Below are 19,321 nucleotides of genomic sequence, written 5' to 3' on the forward strand. Positions count from 1 at the left end.
TGTCTGGACAAGAACGTAATATCCAGATGAGAAGTAGAAAATTAAATCAGCCATTAGTTTGCTTATTTTGTTTAAAATAAGTAGCTTTAGTTCATTCTCCCTCCCAATAAAGTCACCCAGATATTTTCGAGTTTCATAGACACAGACCAAATATGCTTCCCTAAGAATACTACTCTGTCCTAGGAGAGAATTTATCTTTTTATAGATGTATGACACTTTAAAAAATTACAGCTGGAAGGAATCTTAGGGAATGTTAAGTCCAGTTTCCTCATTTTTCAGATAAGGAAATTGAGACCCATCAAGATGCGACTTACTCTAAGTTGAGCAGCTAGATCTTCTGACTTTAAGTCAAAATCATGCTGCCCTCTTGAAACTTTCTATAAATACTGTAATAGTGTGACCTTCCCATCAAGCTAGGCAGCTCAGTAAAACAGTGGACAAAGTGTCAGGTCTAGAGTCAGGAAGACCTGAGTTTGAATCCCGCCTCAGATATTTACTAACTGTGTGACCCTGGGCAAGTCACTTGACCCTCTTTACCTCTGTTTCCTCATCTATAAAATGAGCTGGATAAGGAAATGGCAAATCACTTGGGTATTTTTGACAAGAAAATCCAGAGCGGGGTCATAAAGAGTTTGGACACAACTGAAATGACTGAAAAAGCCATAAAATCAGGTCTATGACTCAGTTGGCCATCAATCACTGCATACTTTACGCCTTACTGTCACAGTCCAGGCTATTTTTTCTAGAGGTGTGAGTCACTTATAATTGTGTCATTCATCAACTCCACTCCCACATGCTACCCTTTCCTGGTCCTTTCAAATCCAGTTGTATATCAGCCATTCACCTCAAGGTCATGGTTAAACAACAGTTTAATTAGACTGAATGAAAGTTTAGTAAGAATCAAGACTCTATTAGCTACTTGTATCATGAAAAAAGCCATTATTTACACACACACTCACACACAAACCCACTCTCAGGTTGGAGTCTATTTCCTCCCTCTTAATTCTGCCATCCAACCCAGAAATACAGTATCTTGTAACAGACCTCCCAGTAAAATGCTACACAGGAAGCTTACTCACCACAGGTGGTAGACATTGGGATCAGGGAGTGCTACAGAAGCTTTTTGTGATTTTCATGGTTACAGCTGAATGGCTGAACAGGACAACAGTATAATCCATCTCCAAAGTCCTAGGAACTCTACTCCAAGGTCTGACTCATGCATCTGTATGTCCCTGTTACCTCCAAGCTAAAAATAGGTACTGCTCAAATATTCCAGCGTTTAATGCCTATGGGTTGCCACCTGACTATCGCAAACCCAACATTAGGGGACAGGTACGGCTGGGTGCTTGCCTTGGCTGCCATTTCCCTCTCTGCCTCATTTTTCTTTCCAACTTTCTACGTGGCTCCTGCGTTTGACTCATCTCCACCATCCAACCAATCCAGATCATGCTGGCAAAGAAGTCAACCAGATATTGCACTGGTCCTGGCATCCCTGTAAAAGCATCATCCCTAAACAGCTATGTACCCTACATATAAAAAAGACTGAACAGAGAGACATGAAGCCTGAATAAAAGAAAAAGATAAACATATAATGATAGGGAAACATGATCTCTCACATTCTTTACTCTACTAAATCCAGATGTTATCTTTGGTCCCTTCTGCATTTCCCTAATGCATTGTCCAAGCATTCACTTATATCACACACATATGGACATGTGCAACCAACCACTCAACCAGTGATACTAAGCAAAGTATGCCAAGAAAAGAGCAGTAAAGAAGGTGGCACAGTGGGTAGAGTGCTGGGACTGGAATCAGGAAATCTCACATTCATGAATTCAAATGCAGCCTCAGACATTTACTAGCTGTATGACCCTGGGCAAGTCACTTAACCCTGTTTGCTAAGTTTCCTCATCTGTCAAATGACCTGGAGAAGGAAATGGCAAACCATTCCAATATCTTTGCCAAGAAAACCCCGAGTGGGGTCATGAAGATCAGACACTACTGAAAGAGACCCAATGACTTATGTTTTCTTCCCTGATTATTTCTGGGGAGAAGTAACGAGAATAGAAGTTACACTAGGAAAGTTACCTCCCACTGTTACCTCCCCACCCCCTTGCAAGTTAGGGTAGTTGTTGCTTAAAAGATATTAATACTTTCCTGTCTACTTGGTCCAAAGGATGGCTGATATCACTTCCTCATCACCCGAGTATAATAACAATAGCCAGCATTTATATAGTGCTTCAGGGTTTGTAAAGCACTTTATAAGTATCTTCACAGAAGCCTTGGGTGGCATGTGCTATTATTATCCCCATTTTACAGTTGAGGAAACTGAGGCAGACAAAGGTTAAGTGACTTGCCAGAAGTCACAAAGCTAGTAAATATCTGAGGGTGGATTTGAACTCAGGTCTTCCTGACTCCAAGCCCAGCACTTTATCCACTATTCCACTGTAGCTGTTTCAGGACCTGGGAAGAACGTTCTGATGCTCGGCTAGTAGTTAGTAACTTAGACAAGCAAGACTGACTCAGGTAAATTAACCTGATATGTCCCCAGTGCCCTATTGGTTGAATACCTTATTACTATGACTAAGAAACTATCTTTCATTGACTCTTGAATGACCTATGAGTGTCTTATTTTGTTCCAATTTTGGACTTAAACTGCCAGGGCCTGGCCTGTGTTAGGCCCAGCCCAGAGGAGAAGGGAATTTACTAATTTTTAGCTCACAGGGACTTAGTCAGCCTGGGACAAATAGCCAGGGACCAGTGGTGATGTGAGGTGTTGGCATCTTCCAGGGGCTCCCCAATTGCTTTGCATGGGCAACACTTACTAGCCATTACCTTTGTTGACTTAGCAGGGCACAGATGTTGAGCCTAACCCATTATCAATCCTCACAGAAAACCTATCTGCCCCATCCTTCTGTGTGATTTCAATGGTGCTTAGTATAGTCCAGGGGTGGGGAACCTGAAGCCTTGAGCGCACATGTGGCCCTCTAGGTCCTCAAGTGCAGCCCTTTGACTGAATCTAAACTTCACAGAAAAAATCCCCTTAAGAAAAGGATTTGTCCTATAAAACTTGGACTCAGTCAAAAGGCTGCACCCAAGGACCTAGGAGGCCGTATGTGCCCTCAAGGTCACAGGTTCCCCACCCCTAGTGTAGTCCTTCAACCATATACCCAACCAAATGGACCTGCACACCTGATCCCAAGAATCCCCTTTCGTGAGTTTCTGCCTTGTACTTACAATAGAATTTTCTCTAAACTGACTTCACATGTAGTGGAAAAATCACAAGATGTACCCCTAAAAGATCTTCCTGGTTTGTTATTTTTTAATGGTATACCATGGACAAGAGATTCACCTTTCTGAGACTCAGTTTCCTCTTCTGCAAAATGAAAGTAATAGTGCTTACATAGCCTAGCTTAAAGGTTGTTTTAGGAAAAGTAATTTTGGAGCTATAATTTGGAGCTATATTAACATGAACTGTATATCAACATTATTATATCTCATCACCATAAGGCAAGGACAAGACAGATTTTGTTTTTGTGGAGACTGGGAGGCTGTCTGAAGTTGTATGCAAGGATCCAGACAGTGGAGGAGATTCCCATAGCTTGGAGTTCTCTGGGACCTGATTTGAAATAGAGCATAGACTCAGAGCTGGACGAGACCATAAACTCAATGTGAGTTCACTTCTCAGAGGCAGCTCTGTATAGCTAGGAAGACCTGAATTCAAATGTGACCTCAGATACTTTCTACCTGTGTGACTCTGGGCAAGTCGCTTAGCCTCTGCCGCCTAAGTTTCCCCATCTATAAAATGGGAATAAGAAGAACAGAAGCATCAAATACTCAGAAACCAGATTAAAATTTAATTGGGAAAAATGTAACAAAATAAACAAAAATTCATTAAACATAATGTTAAAATGCAGTTTTATAAGACAACATGCAGGCCACAGTATGGTTTTGTATCCCCCATTTCTACTTGAGTTTGACACCACTGAATAAGGGCATCTACCTCCCAGGGTTGTTGTGAAGATCAAATGAGATAATATTTGTAGACTGCTATATGAATGCTAGCTATTATTATTAACTGTTCCAATCTTCTAAAATTTTACAGATGAGGAAACTGAGGAAGAGAGAGGTTACATGACTTGTGCAAAGCCACACAAGTAGTAAGTGGCACTTAAACTCGGGAGTTTAATTCAATTCTTTAGACTCCAAAATCAGCTCTCTTTCCACTGCACCATATTAGCACCGCTGTTTAATTGCTTCTGCTGTTGCTGTGGGCCACACTACTAAATTTTGCAATGTGAAATTAATAGGGAGGAAATTGGACACTGAATCCTGATTTACAAAATTTACCAAGAATTCCATTTACACACACACACACACACACACACACACACACACACAACCTTTTATACGTACACAGATTCATTACTACCATGCTGTGGAGTGTGGAGGGTGGGGACCAACCCTTAATGAAAGGAAGGTGGTAAGCAGACATCCATGGCTTCTGTCTTAGCTTGGACTCCCTCGAGTAGTTTCTGCAAGAGCATCCTTTCTATGTTGTCATAGTTACCAGGTGGACTCAGAAGTTGTACAAAATATCACCATACAACAAATGTTGGCTCACCACTTCTGGTCCAGGTGCACGTCCTAGATCCTGACACAGTGATAGATATATATCATTATTCTCAAAGTACAGTCTAGCATGATATTTTCTTTAGCCAACTTCTGTAACTCCACCCACGCATGGTCTCCACTCAAACATACAGATATGTACTCAATCTAACTCTCTGGCTCCTTTCTAATTTCATTCCTTCTTGTTGGATGTGTTTTGGCTTATGTTCAATAGTTCACCTTCTATATTAATATTCCATGATATTACTTTGATAATTCAAGGATTTCCTAGGTGTGGGTACTCCTCCCGAGGAAAATCACAACCGCTACACCTTTATAGATAGTTTTCATGAGTTGCCATGGCTTAAAACAAAAACCAATTAGCATCCATTGACGAAGCTTTCAGTGATAAGCATGGTCTTGAGATGACAGATATGTAACCTCAGATATTTCTAGATCGGTAGCCCTATAAGTCATAACCTTCAGGAACTCAAGGTCTCATCATTATGAGATAACAAAGGAGGACTTTATTGGCAGATATTCCCAATAACCAATCTTGCATATAAGAGGAATCACCTTTATTGCATGTTTAGTCTACTTTGAAACTTTAATGAGAAGCCAGTGCTAAGGTCTTATGGGTCTGCTGAGTGTAACCAGAATGGCCTTTGTTTTCTTTGAATGACTCAGCTTACCTCATTGAGCTTCCCTGGACGCTGGGGCTTGCTCTTCCGGGGCAGGACCAGACAACTTCCTGTGTGATGAGTCATGGGGCTGGCTGAGGGGAGGTGTTAATGTCTATGCTAGGGGGAGGGGCCAACTCAGGAACCAATCGGCCCTGGTCATTCGGGCGGAGCTTGATGATGTCAAAAACCCTATAAGAGGGGAGAGGACAGCTTGAAGCTTCTCTCTTCCTTTTCCGGTTGGAGCCAGCGACAGTTACAACGACAGTTACAGAGGCAGTTACGACAGTTACGTCAGTTACAGCCACAGCGACAGACACAGCTGAAGCAGGAGCTGCCAGTAGCAGAGCTAACCTACGGGAGAAAGCTGAACAAAGACTTCAGGCCATTACAGCGACAGTTACAGCGACAGTTGGAGCCAGAGGCAGTTACAGAGGCAGTTACGACAGTTACGTCAGTTTCAGCCACAGACACAGCTGAGGCAGGAGCTGCCAGTAGCAGAGCTGATCTACGGGAGGAAGCTGAACAAAGACTTCAGGCCAGTGGATAATCTTATTACCATCGAGGGGGGAAGCATGATTTTGCTTTACGCAATCATGCTTCTCTGTAGCCTCCTGGTTACTCTTGCAAGGCGTACTTATTGGGCCTGGAAGATTATGATCAACATATCAAAATGGGGCTTCTGGTTCATGGGTTGGTTACTGTGGAGCCTAAATAAATGTTTTGATTCTTCTGCCTTCTACTTTGAGAGTTTCTTATATCCGGCGATTCCGAACCTTTCAGACATGTTTATGATCCTCTTTGAGATTATAAACTCTACCCTCCTGATACACTGAGCTAACAGAGGCAGCTTCAGAACTTTGGACTCTTTCCCCAGAACCATCCCAGGCTCTGATAGGTGAACCTAACTTGCCTGCAACCACGCTTCCAGGTTACTTTTCAGCCACTACTTCAAAATTATGCTTACCCCTCCCCCTTTTAGAGTTCCCTTTTGTGCGTTACCTTCCCCCATTAGAATGTGATTTATATCATGGCAGAGGCTTCCTTGCTTGCTTGTATTTGTATTCCCAGTGCCTAGCATAGTGCCTGGATATACTAAGTGCTTACTAAATTATCTACCCACCTACCTAGCTACCTATCTATCTACCTATTTTATCTACCCATCTATCTATCTATCTATCTATCTATCTATCTATCTATCTATCTATCTATCTGTCTGTCTGTCTATCTATCCATCTAGCTTCCTATCTGTCTATCTATCCATCTAGCTACCTGTCTGTCTGTCTGTCTATCTATCTGCCCATCTATACCATTCTCTGCCTTATTTCTCACCTAGCCTTAATCACTAATTGGGCACTGCCTCAGTCAAACTGAACCTTAGGTTAAAAAGGCCAAGGTTTCCTATTGCATCCAGGGCCTTTTCCAGTCGTCCTAATCTATATCTTGTCACTGGACCCAGACAGCTCCAGAGGGGAAAGGGAGACAGGTGATTTTGCACAGCTCTCCCTTACTTAAATCCAATTCACTTGCATGTCATGGTATCACTTCTCTGATGTCATGGTCCTCTTCGAGGAAGAAGGACAAGCAATGAAAACAACAACGATATCTGTCTACTTACCTACCTATCTATACCCCCCTCTCTCTCTCTCTCTCTCTCTCTCTCTCTCTCTCTCTCTCTCTCTCTCTCTCTCTCTCTCTCTCCTTTCCCTACCTACTTCCCTATCTGTATATCTTCCTATCTGTCTGCCTACCTGTCTATCTCTCTATCCACCTAACTACCTCTCTATATATCTATCTACCTACCTATCAATATATCTATCTGTCTGTATGTCTATTTATCTACCTACCAATCAATATATCTGTCTATCTACCTGTCTATTTATCTACCTACCTATCAATACATCTATCTGTATGCATGTCTATCTATCTACCTATCTGTCTATTTATCTACCTACCTATCAATATATCTACCTATCAATATATCTAGCTACCTATCTGTCTATCTATCTGTCTATTATCTTATCTATCTATCTATCTTTGAGATACAGAGTCACACTTTGATCATTCAGGGAACCTGGCCAAGGCATAGTTTATTGGTTTTTGGGGAATCATCCTATTTCTATTGGAACCCTTTGAAGACTTCTTGGAGCCCAGCAAAAAATTCCTCATAGTTATCTAATGGGAACCGACAGTAGTCAATGAGGTGTGCCCTTTCTGCTGGCTGATTACCAATGCAACATTCAATTCAACAAATGCAGCCATTAAGTGCCTGCTATATTGCACTGGGGATGCAAAGGTAAAACAAAAAAAAAAAAACAAAATAAAACTGCTATGCCTTTGGAAATGCTTGTATTTGAGTGTGTATTTAAGTTAAAAAATGTTTTACTACATTAAAAAGTCACCACTCCTGCCCTCAAAGAATGTATGTTCTACTGGGGCGTAGAGGTCAGCTTGTTCCCGTGGATAAAGATCTGTCCTTGAAGCAAGAAAGAATACTAAGAATAGGTAGCATTTACTAGAATTTTAAGATTTACGAAGTATTTTTCGGATATTATCTCATTTGATTCCAACAACTCGGAAAGGTAGATACTATTATCATCGTTTTACAAATGAGGAAATGAGTCTGAGAGAGGGTAATTCACCCAGAGTCACACAGGTAGTAAGTGACAGAGACAACATTTGAACCCATGTCCTCAGACTCCAAAGCCAGGATTTTTTCCACTGTATCATTTTGTCTGTCTTGAAAGAGTTTGCCAGGGTCCGACAAGTGAGGAGACTCATGATAACTTGTGACTAATCATATCCATGAGAGCTGTGGACAAAATGATTTTTATTCCTTCAGTCACTATCTCTACTGCACTTATCTGACCAGGAGCCTCTGGGAGACGGCATCATCAAAGGCTCCATCACATGGACATTCTAATTAGAATATGGGGGCCAATTTAGTCAGCAAGTCTCTCTTTACTTGGAACTTCCCCTGTCCTATATGACTAATGATTTCCTGCTGGATTTGGAGTCAGAGGACCTGGGTTCAAATCCTATCTCTTCTACTTACTTCCTTTGAAATCTTGGGCAAAGTCGTTTAACCTCTCTAAACCTCTGTTTCCTCATCTGTAAAATAAAGAAGTTAAACTAAATGGGCTAAGATCCCTTCAGACTCAAAATCTGTGATCCTCTGATCCTATTTATTTTTCAAATCCCTGTCACTCAGATCCCAGCCTAAGAGGAAATGCCTCTCCCCTATCCATTGGCATCCTCACCTCCTAATTCATCTACCTCCTCAACTCCTATGGCTACCATCTCTGTCTAGATCAAACACCCAGGAGGATATCACCCATGAGATCTCACCATCACCAGTAACTATTCCACATTCTACATCCTAAACACTGAAATTCACCTCTTTGAAAACAAGTCTTCTGCCCTTCCCTCTCACTTCCCCTCGCCAACTGAAAAAGAAAACCCTTGTAACAAATACACACAATCAAACAAAACAAATTCCCACATTGGCCGTGTCTTAAATAAATGTCTTATTCTGGATCTTGAATCTATCACCTCTCTGCATGCTTTATCACTGGTCTTCAGGAATGATGGTTGATCATTGCATTAATAAGAATTCCTAGATCTTTCAAAGTTCTTTTCCCCTGATTCTGCTCACTATATTCTACATCATTTCATGCAAGTCTTCTCAGAGTTCTCTAAAACTGTCCCTTTCATGATTCCATTACACTTATATACCATAATTTGTCCAGCCATTCCCTATTTAATGGACACTTCCTTGATTTCCACTGCTTTACCACTACAAAGAGGGCTATCTACATAGTCTGTACCTTTTCCTCATTCTCTGATCTCTTTGGGGAACCACTGTGTTATTCTTCATGAACCTAATCCTTATTAGCTTCTCCAGTCATGAGATCATAGGTTCATGGACTTAGAGCTAGGGGGACCTCGGAGTCCAAGTCCCACAATCTTCCCAAGTTATCTATATCCATCTCTTCCTTCTAGGCTCACTTCTCAAACCCTCTGACTAGCCATTTTAACAAGGCACCTTCCTGATATAGGTAGTCAGCTTGGCCAGCCTATTCTACCATCCATACTGGCTAGTGGCTCTTATAGGATTTATAGGTACCCCTAATTCGGGCTTGTGGTATTTTGGAGCTTAGCCTACTTTTGAAGCCATGGTTTGCATCTAACAGGACAGAATAGACTGGGAATAGGCAGGACTTAGAGATCAAACAAAACCAGTGGGATAGATCAGAAAAGTAGAATGTGAATAGTGGAGGAAGCAGTAGTGCACTATTGGGATTATAAAATCTGAGGTCAAACCTTGGCTTTGCCATAATCTGTGTGACTTTGGGTCAAGTTATTTATTTATTTTTCTCTCTGGTCCTTAGTTTCTTCACTTATAAACTGAAATAGGTGGACTAGATGGTCCTTCCTGTTTCTCAATCTATGATCCTATCACTATAAGGTCTCAGCAACAGAGGACAAGAGAAAGTTAAAGCACCTAAATGGTTAACATCAGCCAGGTCAGGGAATGATCCACAAGGAGAGAGCCCAGCTACTGTTAAGTCATTTGTTAGTCATGTCTGACTCTCTGTGACCCCATTTGGGGTTTTCTCAGCAGAGATAACTGGAAGGTTTGCCATTTCCTTCTTCAGCTCGTTTTACAGATGAAAAACTGGGGCAAATGGGGTTAAGTGACTTTCCCAGGGTCACACAGATAGTAAGTGTCTGAGGCCAAATTTGAACTCATGAACTTGAGTCTTCCCGATTCCAGGCCCAGCACTCTATCCACTGTGCCACCTAGCTACCCAGAAGGTATGTGCCATCTGACAGGAACAGAATCTGGCAGGAGGCTATTGATAAAGGTTTGGACAATCATCCTTCATCAAGTCCTGACAGTGAGTAACAAGCCTTTAGTGAGTGCTCAATAGTGAGGATTCATCCTTGGAGGTTTGAGGAGCAGTCCCTGGGAAAACCAGAGAAATAAAGGCAAAGCTATCTACCTTGAAGGAACTGGAATATGAGACTAGGAAGGAACTCAAGCAGAGGGGAAAATAAAGACAGGAACCAATTATAGATTCATGAGATCTAGAGCTAGGATGGACTTTAGAAGATCATATGACCCCCCTTCCTTTCTGGATGAAGAAATGATCTAGAAGGGATATATGACTTATCTGTCTAAGTACTAAGTAAGAGCCACAATTTGAATCCAAGTTCTCTGATACTAAACTACTACTCTTTCCACTACATCACTAGATCTGGGATACAGGACAAGTACTCGGATATTATCAGAGATACAGCATCCTAGCCAAAGGAAAAGTTGCCCTGGAGCCCCCAACTTTCTCCATTTTTATCATAAATTTTGCTGTAAGCAATGCTTCACCATTAGATGTGTTTCTTTCTGATTTAGTTACCCCTTAGATGTTTTAGAGTCACAGAAAAAAATAAGGCAAGGGCCCAGTTGCTAGAACCATGATGGTTCAAGGTCAGACTAGGGTCATGGCAAAGTACCACATGGTATTATACTGTTAAGCTATGGTTTATTATATTTCCCTGCACAGGGGCCAGGTCTGTCCCAGTGTGTGAGACTAACCAAATTGCTTGTATACTTCCTGATCCTGCTGAAGAGCCACCAATATCAGCGAACATTTTTACTTTCCTACATTAACTCTATCAAGGTGGAGCAATTTTAATACTCTCGACCTTGACAAAGCTTTTGTGAACAAAAGCTGTTTAACAGTCTGAACTATGGCAAGTACCTGGGCTTTTTAAAGATCTCTCTCTCCCTAAGAAAGCACTCCTTGGATTGAGTTTAAAAGCCTTTCTAAAAAGGAAGAGTGAGGAATAATAGATGGACAGCACCAAGTGCTGCACTGGCACCCATGAAATATAAAAAGACCTAGAGAAAGGTCCCCAGTACTTTTGGTGGGTCTCCTGTGGGGGAACGGATTTGTGGGAGAACATGGGACAAGAATAACAGAAGATAAGGAGTGGATAGACTGTGATCTATATTGATAGAGAGAATACCCATTTCAAGGAGATCATTGATCTGTTGAAGTGTTGAAATTATGAGTCAACCCATTCAAAGACAGCTGCCCTTGGGGAGTCGTTCAATGGAGCGGTTAAGTCAACTTCGCTCTCACATATCTTTATGAGTATAATGATATGGGTCACAAAAGAGTGGACTGTCATCCATCCTCTCAGAGGACCATTGCTGACAGCTTTATCTCTCAGATTAAAGACTAACTCTTTAGCCTAACATCTGAGACCCTACACTGCCCGACTCTAACCTCCTTTTCCATACTTATTTCATATTAATTATCTCCCTCAACACCCAACATCCCAGTAAAATTGAACTTCTTGCAGTTCCTTAAAATTGGCAAGTCATAATGAGATTACAATTCGCTTCTATGAGAACATATCTACACTCAATCTCTACCATAAGTGATACTTTACAGGTATCCACCCATCCTTTCTCACCTTCAACTCTCAGGATCTCTCTCTTCCTCCAGCTCAGTTGTCATTTCCATCCCCAAATATCCCTAGCACCTCTAATCTGAGCTCATCTCTGTCCCCTTCACTTTCTACCCTATATTACACTTACCTCTGTTCATATTCTATCTCTCCTTTATACTGCAAGCTCCTTGAGGACAGGCTCCATTTTACAAGTGTATTGATATTCCTAGGATTTGCCAAAGTACCTTTCAAACAGATGCTTGGTATCTGTGAAGTGAATTGAATTGAAATTGCATTTGTACTTCAGGTCATCCTAATTCTCACAAAACTATGAGATGAAGGTTTTTGGTCTTGCTCTCTTTCCTAGATGATGCATACTTGCTACAGGGACTTAATATAGAGGAGCTGTATCCTGAGACCTCTAGCTTCATTACCTATGATGGGTCGATGACTATCCCACCCTGTTATGAGACAGCAAGTTGGATAATAATGAACAAACCAGTCTACATAACCAGGATGCAGGTGAGTAGCTCTGTGGCCTCTGGGAAGGAAAGGGTTTGGTAGGAATACTGTCCCAGCCCTTTGAAGTGATCTGAATTTAAAATGCTTTTATCATTTTGGCCTAGAACAGAGTAGCATCATTTGAGTCTAAGAGTATCTGCCTACGAGCTGGAAAGGGAGTATATGGTATTCAGAAGAATACTGAAGGAGTCATTAATACCTGAACTCTAACTACAACCCAGCCACCTTCTGGCTTTGTAACCTTGAATAACTCACTTTGCTTCCTTGAGACTGAGTTTTACCTTCCATGAAATAAAGGTTGCAGTAGATCAGGTCTAAGAACCCTTTCAGGTGGGATATTCTGTGATTCTGTTTCTAAGTGTAACTGAAGGCCAGATCTGTTACATTTATACCCTCCTCACCGAGGTTCTCCATACCCTAAGGAGGTTATGATGGGGTGTCTCTCCGTCTTCCAATTCTGCCATTGGCTAGAGCCCCCACCTATTGTTTTTAACCTCAATTTGACATACCTAGTGAAGACCACCCTAGTTCCTTTTGACCAATTACATCAGATTAACTTTTACAAAGGAAGATTTATTTCAAAGCTACAGCTAGAAAAATGTGCAAATATACAAACATTTCCCTCCAATTCCTGGGGAGCATAATCCTCCCTATGCCACTTTAGCCTCAGGGAAAGAGAATGAGATTAGGCTCACAGTTTAACTCAGTTCCTACATAGGATTGGTCCCACCAAGTTTAAGTCCAAAGCTCCAGTGGGATAACATCCAGGACCATTGCTCCTCAAAGCTTGCCTGATGGGCTGACTAAAACATCTGATCTGGAATCCCCATGGCTCAGGCTTTTAGATTGTGACTTTCTCTCTCTCTCTGTCTCTCTCTGTCTCTCTCTTTCTCTCTCTCTCTCTCTCTGTCTCTCTCTCTTCTCTCTCTCTCTCTCTCTCTCTCTCTCTCTCTGTCTCTCTCTCTGTCTCTCTCTCTCTCTCTCTCTCTCTCTCTCTCTCTCTCTCTTCCTCTCTCTCTCTGTCTCTCCCTCAAACTATAAAGGACAAATAAAACAGACCAAAGCCCCAAGACTATTTCTTGGGGCAGTATGGCCTAAGGGGAGGAGGAAAAGGCCCTCAGGCCCTTTCTGCTCCCCGTAGCAAGATACCACCCACTATTGAGTAAAGGAATCCTCCAGCCCTAGATATGGTAAAAAGAGCAACTGTGAATATGGTCAGGCAGGTTTGAAAATGCAGACATTTCTGGCCACCCAACCAATGGAAAAAAGACTACTCCCAACAACATAGAAGGGTCACATGTGTTCCACCCGGCTGCCTCTGTAAATGAGAGACATAATTGGACAGACAGTATAACTGAATTCACTGAAAGCCAGCAAGGCCTTATCTAAGAGGATTTTTTCCACCATCCTCATTTTCTAACTAGCCCCTACCTGAGACTCCACCACCCTTTGCCTTGCTTTGTTCTTTCCTCTGAATATTTAAGTGGATGGGTGACTGGTATTTCATAACTGAGCATTCTTAGGACTGCCCCAATGAACACACTAATGCCAGGCATCATAATGGGCTATGTGTTACTACTTGCTTGCCTTCTTACAGATGCATTCCTTACGACTGCTCAGCCAGAATCAGCCCTCTCAGATCTTTCTGAGCATGAGTGACAACTTCCGGCCTGTTCAGCCACTCAACAACCGCTGCATCCGCACCAACATCAACTTTAGTTTACAGGGGAAGGACTGCCCGAATAACAGAGCCCAGAAGCTACAATATAGAGGTGAGCATAACTGCCATGGTGATCCCCAGGACTTGGCCTGTCCGGCTGAGCTGTAAGCCATGTCCACCTTTCTGTACTGTCTTACTATGACATGGCCCTGTGTTATTGTTAACCATTAATCTGTATGGAGGATAATCCATGAAAAAATGGTGTAGAGGACACACTAGTATCTGGAGGGCAGCCTTGATTGAGGCTATATAGATACACAGGGTATAACGCCTAGCCTAGGGATATAATTATATCACCAGTAACCTTGGATCAATAGACAGATTTCAGCAACTCAGACGCCTATTGCTCTGCCCCTAATGCAAAATATAAATAAATAAATTTTCCACCCCTCTCCTGCCAGTCACCAAATACCAGACTTCGCTCAGGGAATGCCCACCCTGATGACACATGAGTTAAGTCCTTCAGTGGCTCCGTGATCCCATCAAGGTGGTCAGTCATTCCACCACAGTGACAGATTGCAATCCATCCATCCCTTCTTATCCTATGGGATTTTCTATTCATGCTGTTCCATAAATCCTTCATAGAGACAACCTAATGTGTTATAGGCCTGACTCTGGATCTTTTACTATATCGTGGACTTCAGTCTAAGAGAAGGTGGGTAGAGGGCCCAGCCTTAGAGTTGAGAAAAACCTGGATTCAAGTCTCACCTATAACACATACTGGAGATGTGACCCTAGGCAAAGCATTTAACCTTACCATGCTTTAGGGGAGGGGGAGTTTCTCCACTGCAACTTCCCTGCACAAATGAAATCTCAGGTTTAGTTCATTTAAAAATTAGCAGTATCAACAAGAATGTGGCTGTTTAGTTGATTAGTTGTGTCTGACTCTTCATTATCCCATTTGGGGTTTTCTTGGCAAAAATAATGGAATGGTTTGCCTTTTCCAGCTCATTTTACAGATGAGAAAACTGAGGCAAACATGTTAAAGTGATTTGCCCGGGGTCACACAGCTAGTAAGTGTCTGAGGCCAGATTTGAACTGGGATTTTCCTGACTCAAGGCCTGGTGCTCTATCCACTGTACCATCTAACTGCCCTGTAACAACAACAAATTGGGCCACAAAAATCTTCCACTGATTCCTCACTGTGGTATGGAGCTGAGCCTAGGTCCTCAAAAGTGATGCAAGAGGAATAAAAACTGTGCTTGGTGCAGCCGAGCTGGAAAGGCTTCAAGTTCAGATCCACTGAAAGATTATATTTCTGTCCTCTGAGGGCGAGCCTAGCAGAAGGACTCATCACCAGGCTGGCTATAGGATAGGGAAGGTTTGGGCCACAGGAATTTCCAAAGAGTATCTGCTAACTTGTAGGGGGTCAGCCATCCACAGCAGTGAAAGAACACCCACATAGTTAATCAACAAGTATTTATTAAGCACTATCTATGTGCCAAGAACTGTGCTGAGAATACAAAGAAAGGCAAAAACAAAGTCCCTGACCTCAAGGAACTCACATCCTAAAGGGAGAGACAACATACAAACAACTCTGCATATACACAATATATACAAGGAAGATGAAAGATAATTTCCTTTCTCAAAATTTATTTATTTTTTGCATTCATTTTTAAAAATTTTGAGTTCTGAATTCTTACCCTCCTCCATTCTCTCCCTACTCATTGTGAAAACAAGCAGTATATCAAAATTATACATGTGAAATCATGCAAAACATATTTCCATATTAGCCATGTTGCAAAAACAAGCAAACAAGAAAAATAAAGAAAATGAAAAATATAAGCTTCGTTCAGCACTCAGGGTTCATCGGTTCTCTCTCCAAAGGTGGATAGCATTTTTCATAGTGAGTCCTTTGAAACTGTCAGATCACTGTATTGCTCAGAGTAGCTAAGTCTTTCACAGGTGATCATCATCATAATATTTCTATTATTGCATACAATGGGCTCCTGGTTCTGCTTACTTCACTTTGCATCAGTTCATATAAGTTTTCCCAGGTCTTCCTAAAATCATCCCCCTCATCATTTCTTATAGTACAATAGCATTATGATCATACACCACAATTAGTTCAGCTATTCCCCAATTGATGGGCATCACCTCAATTTCAAACTCTTTGAATAGAAGGTAATCCCAAAGTGTTATCTCACTAGCAGCAGGGGACGGGTCAAAAATAGGAAATGCCTCCTGCAGAAGGCAAGATTTGAGGTGAATTTTGAAGGAAGTAAGAGAAGGCAGAGATGAGGAAAGATAGCATTCCAGGCACGGGGAACAGCAAGTGCAAATACATAGAATCCAGAGGTTCTATGTCATGCAGCATACTCAGCTAAGAGCATTGATGGAGTGCCAAAAGGCAGAGGCTCATATGGGCTGTGACTCATATATAGACCACTACCTCAATAGATACAAGCATAGATCCTTGAAGTATTTATATAATCAATGCACTGTTTTGGGTGGTTCATCTGTTGTCCTTTATTCCCACCTTCATGATTTAGATATAATGATAATAGCCAAAGTACTTATGGTGCATTTCATGTGTGTATGTGTCTATGCAAACACATCTACATATACATATATGTATATACACATTTATATTCTTATTCCCATTCCCATTTAACAGCTAGGGAAACTGAGGCTCAGAGAGGTAAAATGACAATAACTTTGTTCTGTTCTTTTCCCCCCTCCTTTTAGTAAATGAATGGCTGCTCAAATGAAGAAACCAGGCCCAGATGAATTCCACCTCAGTGAAATGCTACAACTGTGAATCGACGTAACCTAGAATGCCCCCCTTTCCTTCCCTTTCCCCTCTTCTTCCCTGCCCCAAGCTTCATTCATTCTCTGAACTGGTCCTTCCTACATGACAGTAGCTACAAGCCTGTGGCACAGGAAAGACTCAGACACACATAGACACACATCCGCATACATAAATCAAACACACACAAAAGCTGCCATGTTGGGAAGTCAAGTTGTTTTTAAAAAAAAAAGGTAATTCATAAGAGATCTGTCTTAGAAGATAATAACTTCAGTAAACGTGATTACAATTTTGATACCTTTTTCCTGAACTAACAAAACTACGCGGTGAGACTTTTCAGCCTTTGTATATATGAAATCTTCCCAAAAAAGAGAGAGAGAGAGAAGAAACGTATGGCTTCTCCAGCATCAGATGGACTTTGCTCTATGTATCAAGTAACCCCGGGAAAGCTGCCCTAGCACCCTCTCTGTAAGGGTGATAAGGACAAAGAAGGTTGATGAAACTAATTTCTAGGTTATGATCCTTCTGTTTATTTACTTAAAAAAAAGTTTTAACAGACAAATGTTGAGCGATACGCATTGTAAATATAACACTGCAGACTATAAAGAAATTGAATTCTTTCCCTCTTTGTCACATATCTGTAGTAGGATTTGCCAAGATCAGAACTGATTCATTTTCTGTTCCTTGTTTTCCAAAGGTCATTCATTGTGTTTGGTTACTGTTAACAACTCAATAAATGTGTTTAACAAGTTAATTTAGTACCCTGGTTTGTTTTATTCTTCTCCTTCTCTGGGGTGAGCCTGCAACTCCAGCCAGACTTCTGTCCTTCTTGTTCCTTCAGCTCTTGTTTCTCAGCAACTCAAGTCAATTCGACAGACATTTTTATAGACACCTTTACTGAGTTAATCACAATTAGGAATGCATTGGCCAAATGCAGATAACTTCAGCTCGGCTTTATGACCCATCATTAATGAGAATTAAGCATCAGAACAAGAAGGCAAATAGGTTTCTTTTATTTAAAACTGCTATTCCACTATGTTCTGGGAAGGCCTACACTTGACCGTGTATGTTCCTGGAGAGAGGGTATATTTTCTCAGCAGACGCAACAAGATCAGACACCATCCAAACAAATGTTTTTTTTTTTTAATTTCTAATGGTCACTCCCTGTGTGTGGTTGCTGTCAGGAAATCAATAAATGTGTTTCGTGAATCACCATAGCTGAGCTTATTATGCGGTGGTAAAGCACCTAGACAATCCATTCTTGGACTATTGGGCCCACTAACAAGACTGTAGCTAAGTAGTCGGAGTACGCTTATTCTCAGAGTTAGTTACTTAAAACCTTATTGTAAAGGCGTATCTGTTTAGCTATTGAAAAAATAACATGGAGAACTCTGTAGGCAAACCCAAAGTTCCTTTCTCCCCTTTCTGTCTTGATTTTTCAAAATGAAGGTAAGCGGATGAACGATGTCCACATAGGACGAGGTAGCTGAAAAACCCAGTCAGATACCCAGAGGTGATATCCACGTGATGCCAAATATTCTGATCACAGAATATAGTAACTTAAAAGAGATCCAATCTCTTCAAATTACAGAGAGGAAAACTGAGGCCCAGTGGGGGGGATACAAAGCCAGATCAGGTCTCCTGACCCAGGGCTCTTTTCACTATACCCTGCTATGTCCAAGCCAATTCAGTAATAATTTTTAAGCACCTACTCTGTGCAAAGCAGAAGATAGAAGCACAAAAATGAAACACAAGACACTGTGCTCCTGGAATTTATACCCAATGGGACAATCAGCCTAGAAGCAAGGAGAAACTCAGAGTCTCCAACCTGGCACTACTGATTAACAACAGAATTTCATCTTGGCCAAAGAGAAGTAACTAGATGGAACTAGCTATATAATCAAAAGGAGTAGAGAAGTCCAAGTCACTGTCATTAACCTTCTGGCAAGGCCAACGCCAAAGTACCTCAGATTGCTAGTCTGTAAAATGGGACTCCTACTATATTGCCCTCAAGCTATGTTATAGGGAGAGACTTATAATGAAGAGAGCCCTGATCCATGAAACAAAAAATGTGAGTTTTATAGGAAACTTGGCAGAATAGATAGGCTGCTGAACTCGGAGTCAAAAGAACCCAAATTCAAAACTTAGCTCTGTTACTTATAACCTGTGTGACCTCAGGAAAGTCATTGAAGCCTCAGTTTCCTCATCAGTAAAATAAAACAGCTAGATAAGATAACCTCTAAGGTCCCTTCCAGCTCTAGAGCTATGATTTTTCTATGATCCCAATTCTGCCTCTGCCCAGTGATATGACCTTGTGAATATCTCTTCGCTTCTGTGGCTTCCATTTCCCACTCTATAAAATAAGGAGGTTGGACAAGGGTTATGAAGGGCCTATCTAATATGAAAATCCTATGAATAAAGACCTCAATGATACTTTAAAAAAATTCTCTTGATCTCTTATTTATAATTACCTTCATTTCCAAAAATATCCCTTCTCTCTCCCCTACCCAACAAGGCATCCCTTTTAACAAAGAATAATGAGGGAAAAAAGCAACTCAACAAAATTAGCCATAAATACAT

The 19,321-nt window shown here is 41.4% G+C and overlaps 1 protein-coding gene across 1 annotated transcript in view; it reads left to right on the forward strand.

Moving 5' to 3' along the window:
* The window catches only part of CA10 (carbonic anhydrase 10), a 47,250-nt gene extending 29,755 nt beyond the window's left edge, over positions 1 to 17,495 (forward strand). The window contains exons 4-6 of the mRNA XM_036755604.1: positions 12,118 to 12,272; positions 13,870 to 14,044; positions 16,681 to 17,495. Of these exons, the coding sequence (XP_036611499.1) occupies positions 12,118 to 12,272; positions 13,870 to 14,044; positions 16,681 to 16,703 (353 nt within the window). The 3' untranslated portion in view covers positions 16,704 to 17,495. The remainder of the gene's footprint in view (positions 1 to 12,117; positions 12,273 to 13,869; positions 14,045 to 16,680) is intronic.
* Positions 17,496 to 19,321: the final 1,826 nt, after the last annotated feature.

This window comes from Trichosurus vulpecula, chromosome 4 (assembly GCF_011100635.1).
Source record: "Trichosurus vulpecula isolate mTriVul1 chromosome 4, mTriVul1.pri, whole genome shotgun sequence".
In the NCBI taxonomy this organism is placed as follows: Eukaryota; Metazoa; Chordata; class Mammalia; order Diprotodontia; family Phalangeridae; genus Trichosurus; species Trichosurus vulpecula.